The sequence below is a fragment of the Pristiophorus japonicus genome, chromosome 15 (genome assembly GCF_044704955.1).
Source record: "Pristiophorus japonicus isolate sPriJap1 chromosome 15, sPriJap1.hap1, whole genome shotgun sequence".
Lineage (NCBI taxonomy): Eukaryota > Metazoa > Chordata > Chondrichthyes > Pristiophoridae > Pristiophorus > Pristiophorus japonicus.
Window position 1 is genome coordinate 186,561,756 of NC_091991.1, and position 14,871 is coordinate 186,576,626.

General features: G+C 47.2%; 1 protein-coding gene across 3 annotated transcripts in view; it reads right to left on the reverse strand.

Annotated features, from left to right (window-relative positions):
- Nucleotides 1-14,871, reverse strand: part of LOC139281327 (unconventional myosin-XV-like) — a 628,080-nt gene that overhangs the window by 477,268 nt on the left and 135,941 nt on the right. For 2 of the 3 annotated variants that reach the window (XM_070901485.1, XM_070901488.1), the window contains exon 2: nucleotides 10,672-10,764. In XM_070901485.1, the coding sequence (XP_070757586.1) occupies nucleotides 10,672-10,764 (93 nt within the window). Of the gene's footprint in view, nucleotides 1-10,074; nucleotides 10,167-10,671; nucleotides 10,765-14,871 lie in introns of all 3 variants that reach the window. The other variant, XM_070901486.1, reaches the window with a different exon arrangement.

Consider the following 14,871-nt stretch of genomic DNA (forward strand, 5'->3'; position numbering starts at 1 on the left):
TTGATTGATCTTTGAAAGAGTGCAGGAGCTCCCAAAAATCACTCTCGGAGTCTGGCACAGCCAAACAGTAACCAGAAACACCATCAGAAAGCACCAAAGCACTGTCTAGCAGCCTATAAAGTCTAAACACAGACTTCTCTTAATGGAAATGCGTATCACTTTAAATGCTTCTTCATGGCTGTTAACCTTGAGCAGGAAGTCATTGCCTTAATACTCAGTGGGGCCAAAATCGGCGTCTGCTGGAAACGGGGCGCATTGACCGTGTTTCTGTTGTTCTTACCGGCGCGGTGGATGCGGTGGCCTCTTGAACGAAATTCCGCTCTTTGGCATTTTTTCCAGTGGACCGGAAGTCAGTCACAATGGGGGCGGAGGAGCGGCGGTGAGCACAAATTCGCAGTGCAGAGGGGCGGAAGTTAGGGGCAGGCATTGTGTCCGCCGCTCTCACTCATCAGCGTAGCGCTGGTGACGTCATCATGGTGCCGTGTCACCATGGCTCTCCTCTTCAATTAAAGGGGAGAGCCGGCGTGATTCTTTAAATTCGGTCCAATGGGCCACCAAGGAGGGTTTCGGCCGGGCCAGCTGCCTGGCACCCAAGAGGAGGTGCCAAGCTGCCCGGCCGAACCCCGGGGGCGTAATTGTTAGCCTGACATGTCAGTCGGCCGACAAAAACAAACATGATGGCAACGGCAGGGCTCCCTCCTCTTTAATGGGAGCCGTACCACCATTTTAGAAGGACTCCAACCTCAGTGCACCGGCAGAACTAGCAGCTTTTGGCACTGCTCGGTGGGGGAACATCGGCAGTGTGACACATAGAAAATAGGTGAAGGAGTAGGCCATTCGGCCCTTCGAGCCTGCACCACAATTCAATAAGATCAAGGCTGATCATTCCCTAAGTACCCCTTTCTTGCTTTCTCTCCATACCCCTTGATCCCTTTAGCCGTAAGGGCCATATCTAACTCCCTCTTGAATATATCCAATGAACTGGCATCAACAACTTTCTGTGGTAGAGAATTCCACAGGTTAACAACTCTGAGTGAAGAAGTTTCTCCTCATCTCAGTCCTAAATGGTCTACCCCTTATCCTAAGACTATGTCCACTGGTTCTGGACTTCCCAAACATCGGAAACGTTCTTCCCGCATCTAACCTGTCCAGTCCCATCAGAATCTTATACGTTTCTATGAGATCCCCCCTCTCATCCTTCTAAACTCCAGTGAATAAAGGCCCAGTTGATCCAGTCTCTCCTCATATGACAGTCCAGCCATCCCTGGAATCAGACTGATGAACCTTCCCTCAATAGCAAGAACGTCCTTCCTCAGATTAGGAGAGCAAAACTGAACACAATATTCCAGGTGAGGCCTCACTAAGACCCTGTACAACTGCAGTAGGACCTCCCTGCTCCTATACTCAAATCCCCTCGCTATGAAGGCCAACATACCATTTGCCTTCTTCACCGCCTGCTGTACCTACATGCCCACTTTCAGTGACTGATGAACATGACACCCAGGTCTCGTTGCACCTCCCCTTTTCCTAATCTATCGCCATCCAGATAATATTCTGCCTTCATGTTTTTGCCCCCAAAATGGATAACCTCACATTTATCTACATTATACTGCATCTGCCATGCATTTGTCCACTCACCTAACCTGTCCAAGTCACCCTGCAGCCTCTTAGCGTCCTCCTCACAGCTCACACCGCCACCCATTTTAGTGTCATCCGCAAACTTGGAGATATTATACTCAATTATTTCATATAAATCGTTAATGTATATTGTAAAGAGCTGGGGTCCCAGCACTGAGCCCTGCGGCACTCCACTAGTCACTGCCTGCCATTCTGAAAAGAACCCATTTATCCTGACTGGTCTGCCAACCAGTTCTCTATCCACGTCAGTACATTACCCCCAATACCATGTGCTTTTATTTTGCACACCAATCTCTTGTGCGGGACCTTGTCAAAAGCCTTTTGAAAGTCCAAATACACCACATCCACTAGTTCTCCCTTATCCACCCTGCTTGTTACATCCTCAAAAAATTCCAGAAGATTTGTCAAGCATGATTTCCCTTTCACAAATCCATGCTGACTTGGTCCGATCCTGTCACTGCTTTCCAAATGTGCTGTTATTTCATCCTTAATGATTGATTCCAACATTTTCCCCACTACTGATGTCAGGTTAACCGGTCTATAATTACCCGTTTTCTCTCTCCCTCCTTTTTTAAAATGTGGTGTTACATTAGCTACCCTCCAGTCCATAGGGACTGATCCAGAGTCAATAGACTGTTGGAAAATGATCACCAATGCATTCACTATTTCTAGGGCCACTTCCTTAAGTACTCTGGGATGCAGACTATCAGGCCCCGGGGATTTATTGGCCTTCAATCCCATCAATTTCCCTAACACAATTTCCTGCCTAATAAGGATTTCCTTCAGTTCCTCCTTCTCACTAGACCTACTGTCCCCTAGTACAATCAGAAGGTTATTTGTGTCTTTCTTCGTGAAGACAGAACCAAAGTATTTGTTCAATTGGTCTGCCATTTCTTTGTTCCCCATTATAACTTCACCTGAATCCGACTGCAAGGGTCCTACGTTTGTCTTCACTAACCTTTTTCTCTTCACATATTTATAGAAGCTTTTGCAGTCAGTTTTTATGTTCCCTGCAAGTTTCCTCTCGTACTCTATTTTCCCCCTCTTAATTAAACCCTTAGTCTTCCTCTGTTGAATTCTAAATTTCTCCCAGTCCTCAGGTTTGTTGCTTTTTCTAGCCAAATTATATGTGTTCTTGATGGGACAGTGTAGAGGGAGCTTTACTCTGTATCTAACCCCGTGCTGTACCTGCCCTGGGAGTGTTTGATGGGACAGTGTAGAGGGAGCTTTACTCTGTCTCCAACCCCGTGCTGTACCTGCCCTGGGAGTGTGTGATGGGACAGTGTAGCGGGAGCTTTACTCTGTATCTAACTCCGTGCCATTCGTGCCCTGCTGAATATTACATTGCATTCCTGACTTAAGTCTTTGAGGGGTGAGGTGGTGCGTCACTCTCACAGAATACCCAACCTATGCCTTGCTCGTGGTGTTGACGTGGTGTGTGGTGACATTGGACCCATGGCTCTACCATTGTGGGGGGTCTGAGTCTGTTGTAGACTGATTGATAGCGATTGATTGCTGTGATTAGTCAACAACTCCATTATCATTGTATTGTGTGATGACCAGGCAAACTGATGGTCCAATGTGGTGGCTGGTTGAGTTAAGCTTCTGGTCAATAGTGATGGAGATTTGACAGTGGTGATGCTGGTGAAGGTCAGGGGGACATGGTTGAGTCTCTCTGGTTGGCCATGGTCATTATCTGGTATTTTTCAGCCCAGATCCTCCTGCAGGCTCACAAGAGCTGCTTCATTATCAAAGGAGTTGTAAACGGAGGTCAGCAATGTGGATTTCCCAACAAACAGTTCCACTCGTGACCTTATATTGGACGGATAGTTTTGGTCTCTCTGCTAACTATTTTGACACCCACTGTCACCTTGGTTCATGTTTCTACACCATTTTGAAGGATTCACTGCCAAAGTAAACAACCCCAACTTATTAATAGTGGTCAGGCAATTCCTTTCTGGGTTGCTAAGGTTGTTTCATCTGACTGAGTTCATTACTGCCCCACACAAAACATGTTTGAATTGCAAAAATACAATGAACCAAATCTCGGCACAGAACTGAAAATATGGTCCCTTCCGTGCCGTCGTGTCAGTATCACCTCCTCAGATTAATGTTCTATGGATCTGCCTGCACACTCCAATGAGTTTACAATCTGATATTTATACCGCCTAGGCTCCACACATACTGACAAACAAGGTGCAAGCTGACCAAGTTATATGAGCAATTAAGCGGCTGGACTGATGGACTAAACACTTTAATGTGAATTTTCTTAATTTCAGTTGTGTACATTGGTCAGGATAATGCGATCTTCTCCTGTTCCTTAGCTGCTGTGCAACTTTCTGTGCAACCTGAAAACCGTTCTTCTTTCAGAATTTCCTCCAATGTACTGTACGCCTGCATGAAATATGAGTTGTCACAACGGGCTCCAAGTGGCCAAGGCCATGTCCCTGCGTCAGGGGGCTCACCAGTACTGGAATCCCGCCGTTGGCCAGTGACGCACTTTCCTGCCCATCCCCCACATCCCATCGATACTGGCATGGAACTGCATACTTTATTTAAATTGCCAGACTGGGACAGACACTTAAATTGCCTGTGCAGAGAGAAGTTACTCAGTAACCCCCACCCAGCACCTTGTGTTACTGACTGTATCTGTACTGATGTTAATCCAGCTCCCTCGCACTGTCACTCAGTAACCCCTCTCCCCCAGAGCCCTGTGTTACTGACTGTATCTCTACTGATGTTAATCCAGCTCCCTCACACTGTCACTCAGTAACCCCTCTCCCCCAGCACCCTGTGTCACTGACTGTATCTGTACTGATGTTAATCCAGCTCCCTCACACTGTCACTCAGTAACCCCTCTCCCCCAGTGCCCTGTGTTACTGACTGTATCTCTACTGATGTTAATCCAGCTCCCTCACACTGTCACTCAGTAACCCCTCTCCCCCAGCACCTTGTGTTACTGACTGTATCTGTACTGATGCTAATCCAGCTCCCTCACACTGTCACTCAGTAACCCCTCTCCCCCAGTGCCCTGTGTTACTGACTGTATCTCTACTGATGTTAATCCAGCTCCCTCACACTGTCACTCAGTAACCCCTCTCCCCCAGCACCTTGTGTTACTGACTGTATCTGTACTGATGTTAATCCAGCTCCCTCACACTGTCACTCAGTAACCCCTCTCCCCAGAGCCCTGTGTTACTGACTGTATCTGTACTGATGTTAATCCAGCTCCCTCACACTGACACTCAGTAACCCCTCTCCCCCAGCACCCTGTGTTACTGACTGTATCTGTACTGATGTTAATCCAGCTCCCTCACACTGTCACTCAGTAACCCCTCTCCCCCAGCGCCCTGTGTTACTGACTGTATCTGTACTGATGTTAATCCAGCTCCCTCACACTGTCACTCAGTAACCCCTCTCCCCCAGCACCCTGTGTCACTGACTGTATCTGTACTGATGTTAATCCAGCCCCCTCACACTGTCACTCAGTAACCCCTCTCCCCCAGCACCCTGTGTTACTGACTGTATCTCTACTGATGTTAATCCAGCTCCCTCGCACTGTCACTCAGTAACCCCTCTCCCCCAGCGCCCTGTGTTACTGACTGTATCTGTACTGATGTTAATCCAGCTCCCTCGCACTGTCACTCAGTAACCCCTCTCCCCCAGCGCCCTGTGTTACTGACTGTATCTGTACTGATGTTAATCCAGCTCCCTCACACTGTCACTCAGTAACCCCTCTCCCCCAGCACCCTGTGTCACTGACTGTATCTGTACTGATGTTAATCCAGCCCCCTCACACTGTCACTCAGTAACCCCTCTCCCCCAGCACCCTGTGTTACTGACTGTATCTCTACTGATGTTAATCCAGCTCCCTCACACTGTCACTCAGTAACCCCTCTCCCCCAGCACCCTGTGTTACTGACTGTATCTGTACTGATGTTAATCCAGCTCCCTCGCACTGTCACTCAGTAACCCCTCTCCCCCAGCGCCCTGTGTTACTGACTGTATCTGTACTGATGTTAATCCAGCTCCCTCGCACTGTCACTCAGTAACCCCTCTCCCCCAGCACCCTGTGTTACTGACTGTATCTGTACTGATGTTAATCCAGCTCCCTCACACTGTCACTCAGCAACCCCTCTCCCCCAGATCCCTGTATTACTGACTGTATCTGTACTGATGTTAATCCAGCTCCCTCACACTGTCACTCAGTAACCCCTCTCCCCCAGCGCCCTGTGTTACTGATGCCTTGCCAGTTGTGTATATGCACAGACATTGTTACTGACAAGCGATCAAACCAGGATCGTTTTTTAAAAATTAATTAAAACTCAGAGTCAGGAAGATTTTACAATTCATAAGAGCTCCCTTCTGGACCAACTTATCTGAACATTTATGGAAGTTGCTGAAATGCAATGTTCTTCTTAAATATGAAATTCTTGCAAAGGTAAAAAGCAAAACCCATCAGCCCTGGAATCCTAAAATGAAAGCAGAAATTGCTTGAAAGAAAGAGCAGATAGGTCAGCAACTGAAGAGGGAACTATTTTGGGAGTGACCTTTATCAGAAGCAGTAATATTAACTCAGATGCTCACAGACCTCTACAACTCCTGCGCTTATCTTTGTTAGTTTAGACTGTACGAGACAGTCATGACTCTGTGAATGCATCAAATGCTAATGAAAGACAGGATTCAAGTTGCTGTGAATTCATTAAAGTTTAACGATGCATGGGCTAAATTTGTACAGAGTAAACTACTTGCAGGTACTTTACAATAGAAGATAATTATTAGTCACATGCTTCTCTGCAGACCAGGAGCAAGCTTATCCAATGATATGTGGTTATGTATGTCTCAGAAAAGAAAAAAAATGTGCAGTCATTTGTCACAAAAGAGAGTTAATGAGTTTCATTAAAAATTTAGACAGCTTTATAAATAGAATATGTTCAAAGCTGGCTCAACTGATGGTAACTGACATCACCAGCAACACCATTTCTGAGATACAGGGGAAAATGGCATTTTAGGTATTGCAAACTTTTAGTGCAATTTTTTTTAAGGAATCATTTGCGGTGGTGGAGGAAGCGGAGGATGAGAAACGTGCGATGAGAGTCTCAGATTACCCATGTCATCTCCTTGTGTTTGTCGGTAAACCAATCCAGTCATTATTATGCATTGACAAGACTCAGAGGGATGATATCAGCCTTGCCTCTGTCTTAACATTGCTGTTAATTCCTTAAGTATTTGGTAACTGACCCAACGTTTGCTGATAGCGATGCTATCATACGACTGTAAATTGATCAGGTGTTACATCACATTAATTTCAGATTCGGTGTCACACAATACAGTGACTTGAATCATTTGCAGTCACACCATTGGTTTTAACTAATTCACTACACTGTCAATCACCATGTTTACATTCAAGTACTGAAAAACACACTAAAATTAAAATGAGGCATAGTGGATTGCAGCTCAGCCCTATCACAGTCAGGGAACAGGATCACATTCCCGTTCTGGGAATCTTTTCACTACCGAGGCACCTTTGGCTTTTGGTCTGCTCAATCCATTTCCTGCTGAACAGCATCAATTGACACTGATTAGCACGAAACAAATGACAAAATTGGTGGGTACTCTAAGATTAGCTTGACCATGATGTAAAGGAGGAGTACACAAAATGTTATTGTGTGTCTAATTTCTGCCAATGTCCAAGGGGATTAGACACTGTGGGCCTGAATATCCTTGGGCATGTTCTGTTGGCATGTGTGTAGTGGGTCAGGTATTGTTAATCCCTGCTCCTGAACCTACTAGAGTATTTGGCATCAGGGTGGGGTCAAGTCATTAGCATATCATGGTTGGGCATCCACACCAGTATGGCTGTATCTTGGGGCCAATCTGAAATATTGTAAGGAAGCATTTCATGGTCTTCTCTGCCCAGGGACCATGGTGGCCCCATTTCCTCCCCTAACCTAACATCTGTAGTTGGGAAAATGTTGGAGTCCATTATTAAAGAAGCAGTAACAGGAAACTTGGAAAAGCATAATTCGGTCAGGCAGAGTCAGCATGGATTTATGAAGGGGAAGTCATGTTTGACAAATTTTCTGGAATTCTTTGAGGATGTAATGAACAGGGTGGTTAAAAGGGAACCAGTGGATGTGGTGTATTTGGACTTCCAGAAGGCATTTGACAAGGTGCCACATAAAAGGTTACTGCACAAGATAAAAGTTCACGGGGTTGGGGGTAATATATTAGCATGGACAGAGGATTGGTTAACTAACAGAAAACAGAGAGTCGGGATAAATGGTTCATTCTCGGGTTGTCAATCAGTAACTAGTGGGGTGCCGCAGGGATCAGTGCTGGGACCCCAACTATTTACAATCTATATTAACAACTTGGAAGAAGGGACTGAGTGTAACGTAGCCAAGTTTGCTGGCGATACAAAGATGGGAGGAAAAGCAATGTGTGAGGAGGACACAAAAAATCTGAAAAAGGACACAGACAGGCTAAGTGAGTGGGTAAAAATTTGGCAGATGGAGTATAATGTTGGAAAGTATGAGGTCATGCACTTTGGCAGAAAAAATCAAAGAGCAAGTTATTATTTAAATAGAGAAAGATTGCAAAGTGCCGCAGTACAGCGGGACCTGGGGGTACTTGTGCATGAAACACAAAAGGTTAGTATGCAGGTACAGCAAGTGATCAGGAAGGCCAATGGAATCTTGGCCTTTATTGCAAGGGGGATAGAGTATAAAAGCAGGGGAGTCTTGCTGCAACTGTACAGGTTATTGGTGAGGCCACACCTGGAATACTGTGTACAGTTTTGGTTTCCATATTTACAAAAGGATATACTTGCTTTGGAGGTAGTTCAGAGAAGGTTCACTAGGTTGATTCCAGAGATGAGGGGGTTGACTTATGAGGACAGGTTGAGTAGGTTGGGCCTCTACTCATTGGAATTCAGAAAAATGAGAGGTGACCTTATCGAAAGGTATAAGATTATGAGGGGGCTTGACAAGGTGGATGCAGAGAGGATGTTTCCACTGATGGGGGAGACTAGAACTAGGGGGAATAATCTTAGAATAAGGGGCCCATTTAAAACTGAGATGAGGAGAAATTTCTTCTCTGTGGGTTGTAAATCTGTGGAATTCGCTGCCTCAGAGAGTTGTGGAAGCTGGGACATTGAATACATTTAAGACAGAGATGGACAGTTTCTTAACCGATAAGGGATTAAGGGGGTTATGGGGAGTGGGCAGGGAAGTGGACCCGAGTCCATGATCGGATCAGCTATGATCATATTAAATGGCGGAGCAGGCTCGAGGGGCTGTATGGTCTACTCCTGTTCCTATTTCTTATGTTTTTATGTTCTAATGTGAGCTGATAGTTTGGTTCTTCCAGGCATCGCGATGACTGAGGCAGATTTCCAGTGGAGAAAGCCCACCTCCGAATACACCACGGCCACATCAGGACAGAGCAGAATTCTGAAGCACCTCTTTCCAGCCTCTGCCTGCAACAGTTTGGTGTCCTGTTCAACGCTGAGCTCAACCTCAAACCCCACATTCAATCCGTCATCAAGATCGCCCACTTCTATCTCCACATCATCTGCCTGCACCCAATCTCATTGCTACTAATGTTGAGACCCTCAACCATTTGTCCAAAGCTCTCATTAGTTCTTCCCAGCTCTACAGATACTCCAACTCATGGGAGAATCGTGCTGCACAGATCCTATTCTTATATTTTGAATTTTGTAAGTAATTGTGTTATATTAACCTGCTTACTGAATCGATAGAGATTTGGGAACAAAATTGCCCCTTTTTGTGGTGCCCATTAGCACCTCCAGGGGGCGCAATACACTTTTCGGCGGGAGTGGTGGGGCCATCAGCCCCCAGGAAGTTGCCTGGGAGTCTGCGGAGGCGCTGTCATGGCAGCGGGTGGTGAAGCTGGCTGATATCCACTCGCGGGGCGGAAGTTAAAAAGGAGGTAGCCAGCGTCCCATGCCACCACCTTTAAAGATTTGCCGACTCTCCAGTCGGCTCCCTTGCAGAGTGCGGGCTGCCATCGTACAGTCTGTTTTGGGCGGGCTCCAGGCCCGGTATTACGCTGCCCTGGTGATCCATGGAGGCCATCAGAGGCCTTGCAGAGTGAGCACAGGCGTTGAAGCGCATCAGCAAAATACCTCCCCATAACTTCCTCTCCTTCCTTCCCCCAGCGCATCTGCTTTAAAAATCTTTGTCTTTAGTTTCAAACCCCTCCCTGGTCTCCCTCCTTCATACCTCTGTCATTTTCCCCAGTGCCACATCCCAGCTCTCACTCGTTGCTTTTCCAACCCTGATCTCATTCGTATCTCGCCCCTTAACCCACCATTCCACCTTCTGCTTCAAACATCATGGAGCCAAAATTGCCCCATTTTTTTAAGAGCCGTTATTGCCTCAAAGAGGCAGCAAGGGTACGGAAAGCACTCACTGAGGGTCGGTGCGGAGGGGCCGACATTTTCTAAATTGTTCTCCTTCATTTTTGGAGCGGTGTATGGGACTGCCCGGCCGTCTTCCCGTGGACTGGGGGTGGAGAAAAACATTTTAAAACGGTAAGTGCACCCCGTTTGGGGCAGGGGGCAATTTCGGCCCCCATGTCACTACATTCTGAATTCTCTTCTTAAATTACTTCCTGTTGTTACCGCTCTCACACCTCCTAAGCCTCGTCAACCCTCAGTGTTTCCACCATGTTCTCAGTCATCTCCCCCAACCCTTTCTTACACTTCCTGCGTGGTATCCTCCTCTCCAGCATCAGAAATTTTATTTTATGTAAAAGATGCTACATTAGTGTCATTTGTTGGTGCGATTGCCTTCTCCCCTCCCAACCGTGAAGACATAAGCTCATAATATATCATATAGCCCCCAAGATGAATAGCCCCCTCCCCCCGCCCATTCTGCGTCTGTACTCCCATTCAGCAAGGCTCTGCACCAGGGGCAGGGTTTGTGTGTCAGTGTTGATGCACAGTTATATTGTAGTGTATTAGCCTGCTTATACAATCAATCAGAGAGCTGAGATTTTGCCACATACCTCCCCATCCAATAGGCTCTTCACTTTCAGGAATGTTTCTGGCTCCTTCTCGATGATAATGCCTGGCAGTAGATAATCCCTCCCTGCCGTGTCCTAGGGAAAGGGAACAAAGAGTAACATGAATCACAAGATTTCAAGAGCGAGTTAAAGTAGTTCCCTGATGTCTCAGTGGAGAAATGCACCACCCCACGTGGGGCCGATCCACAGAGACCAGAAAGGGTCCGAATCTGGTGCCTGTTTGTGCTGTGTTGGCTGATCATAGTTGGGGCAGTGGTTGGAGTACAATCTCTGTTTGCTTGGTTCGGGACGGGTACTCTGTTCCTAATCACTGCCCAGCAATTCCTGCTGGAGAGTAAAAACATGCATGAAGCCCCTCTATGGTGGAATAGCCTGCCAACACTCACTGTCAAAGATTATACATGAAGAATAGCCACTTGGGTGAAAAGAGTGGCCACTAGATCAGGACAGCAGAGATAACGGGAGACAATCAGGGGAAAATCAGGAGAGGGAACAAAAGGTATGAGAAACGACAGAAAGTTGACATATGGCCAACAGGCAGCTTCACAAGAACTCACTCTGCTGCAAAGCTGCCCTGGGGTCACTCAGTTCCGAACTCTCTCCCTCCCAATCGTTCCTGCTTCTGCTCCAGACCTTTCACAACAGCACCAGGAACTCATTGTGTGGGGAAAACAGCAAAAGGATTGATATATAGTGGGGAGACTTGCATGCATTTGGATTCTATACAGTGACTGAATGGAAAGGGGTTTGCTGCATTGAGATTCTGGCGCGTGAGAGACATTACTATGGTGAAAGAGAGAAACTTATTCCTCTATAATATCTTAGTTTCACAAATATAAATTGTTATAGAATCATAGAATGATACATAAGAACATCAGAATTAGGAGCAGGAGTCAGCCATAGAGCCCCTCGAGCCTGCTCCATCATTCAATAAGATCAGCTTAAGAACAACAAGGCTGTGGGAGCAGACGGATTCCCTGCTGAGGCACTGAAGTATGGCGGGGAGGCACTGTTGCCGCGAATACATGACCTCATTTCTCTCATCTAGAGAGCATGCCAGGAGATCTCAGAGATGCAGTGATCTTTAAAAAAGGGGACAAGTCCGACTGCAACTACAGAGGAAAGTCATCGCTAGAGTCCTCCTCAACCGTCTGCTCCCTGTGGCTGAGGAGCTCCTCCCGGAATCACAGTGCGTATTTCGTCCCCTACGGGGCATAAAGGACATGATTTTTACAGCTTGAGAGCTGCAGGAAAAATGCAGGGAGCAGCACCAGCCCTTATACATGGCCATCTTCGACCTTACAAAGGCCTTTGACACTGTCAACCGCTTGGGTCAATGGAGCGTCCTCCTCCGTTTTGAATGCCCCCAAAAGTTCGTCACCATCCTCCGCCTGCTCCACAACGACATGCAGGCCGTGATCCTTACCAACGGATCCATTACAGACCCAATCCACGTCTGGACCGGGGTCAAACAGGGCTGTGACATCGCTCCAACCCTCTTCTCAATCTTCCTCGCTGCCATGCTCCACCTCACAGTCAGCAAGCTTCCCGCTGGAGTGGAACTAAACTACAGAACCAGTGGGAACCTGTTCAACCTTCGCCGTCTCCAGGTCAGGTCCAAGACCACCCCAACCTCTGTCGTCGAGCTACAGTACACGGATGATGCCTGCGTCTGCGCACATACAGAGGCTGCACTCCAGGACATGGTCGACGTATTTACTGAGGCGTACGATAGCATGGGCCTTACACTAAATATCCGTAAGACAAAGGTCCTCCACCAGCCTGTCCTCACCGCACAGTTCTGTCCCCCTCCGTCATCAAGATCCACGGCGTGACCCTGGATAATGTGGACCATTTCCCATACCACGGGAGCCTCTTATCAACAAGAGCAAACATTGACGACGAGATTCAACACAGCCTCCAGTATGACAATGCAACCTTCGGCCGCCTGAGGAAAAGAGTGTTTGAAGACTAGGCCCTTAAATCTACCACCAAGCTCATGGTCTCCCGGGCTGTAGTAATACCCGCCCTCCTGTATGGCTCAGAGACATGGACCATGTACAGTAGACATCTCAAGTCGCTGGAGAAATACCACCAACGATGTGTCCATAAGATCCTCAAATCCCCTGGGAGGACAGATGCACCAACATCAGTGTCCTCGACCAGGCTAACATCCCCAGTATTGAAGCACTGACCACACTCGATCAGCTCTGCTGGGCAGGCCACATTGTTCACATGCCTGACACAAGACTCCCAAAGCAAGCGCTCTACTCGGAACTCCTTCACGGCAACCAAGCCAAAGATGGGCAGAGGAAACGTTACAAGGGCACCCTCAAAGCCTCACTGATAAAGTGCGACATCCCCACTGACACCTGGGAGTCCCTGGCCAAAGACCGCCCTAAGTGGAGGAAGTGCATCCGGGAGGGTGCTGAGCACCTCGAGTCTCGTCGCCGAGAGCATGCAGAAATCAAGCGCAGGCAGCGGAAGGAGCATGCGGCAAACCAGACTCCCCACCCCTTCCCTCAACCACTGTCTGTCCCACCTGTGACAGAGACTGTAATTCCCATACTGGACTGTTCAGCCACCTAAGGACTCACTTTAAGACTGGAAGCAAGTCTTCCTCGATTGCGAGGGACTGCCTATGATGATGACTCTATGACTATTAATAAAGCCCAGGATCCCATATGCTTCAACAGTGTGTATATGTTTGTACGTCTGGTGCATACACGGGTGAATTTCCACATGCTGAGTTTGTGCCAATTTTATGCCAATGACAAAGGTATTGTGCCTGCTGGTGGTCTGGAGAGATATTTATGATAGTTTCCTGGGTCACCTCTGTAGAATTTACCAATATCTCGCAAAGATTCCAGGTACCTTTCCCCTGCAGAGGAGAAGAATCCCTTTCTGGACTTTTAAAATGGAAGGAAAACTTTGGGACACAAATTAATTTTAAAGGGGCAGACGAGGCCTGCAGGGGATAAAAGGGGGTGCATTCATGGAGACCCCCCCCCCCCCCCCAGTGTTTGGACTCATAGGAAAGGGAATTTAATTTGGAACTTGGGATTTTTAAAAGGTGTATGTTGGGCCTGCAAGAAAAGGGGTGGGGTCAAGATCTAAAGGGCCAGTTTGGACATTGGAACTAATCAAATTGTCTGGGAACTGTATACCCTCGAAACTTGCCCCTTGAAAACATTAGCATTTAAACAATGCCACATACATATTCCAACACCTTTTCAACAGGCATAGAAATATCTGGCTCAGGCCAGACTAGCACAATGGAGAGCTCATCAACTTCGAAAAGCCTATTAACGCCAGATTAAAACCACTTAATCAAGTTTCAGTTAGCTGGGCTAGATTTGGTGGGAGGTAAGGAAGCCTTTGGTGGGTATATCTATTCCCAGTTTTACCAAGGAACAGAACACAGAAAGCAGGACACAGATTCGAACAGCAGAACACAGACTCAAACACAGACAGACACAAGCAGCCGGAGGTGGGGAGTGAAGAAATGGAGTAGTGAAGGAAACTACAAGAAATCGTCAAGGACCGACCGAGCACGAGGCCCACGAAACGGAAGGTTGTCAGCAACCAAATTGACAACCCGGGCCACCACAACCAGCGAAACGACCAACCAAAACCAACTCAGCAAAAACCGAAGAATCGACATTTATTTCCACTCTACAATCTACTTCTGAACGACCAACGGGTGAGAAATTACCAAAAGGGACTAACTAAAACTATTCCTAACCAAAGAAAGTGGGTACTTACCCCATACATCCAAAACGCAACTTACCGCCTCAACGGACGCACCCCAACCGAAGACTACGCAGTCCGAAGTCCTCTCCTCCGACCGGGGTACGGCTCGCCTAGAAGGCCAAGTGCAGCGAACCCCGAAACCGCGATTCACCGGCAACTGTTTAAAAGGGGATTGGTGAGCATAGTCCCTGAACCCACAGAGCTATAATTAGTTAGTTAGGGGAATTGGGGGAGGGAGGCTGGGATAACTTGTGTAAATGTATCTGCATTCTCCTCTTTACCCCATTTAGAGTTTAAGCTGTATTCTTTTCCCCACAGGCTGCAATTTGACATTTTATTCAATGTGTTGTACCCCTCTGTGTGTATTTTTTTAATTTTTTTTTTATTTTTCGTTGCCAATCTTTCCAATTCTTTGTCAAATCACAAACG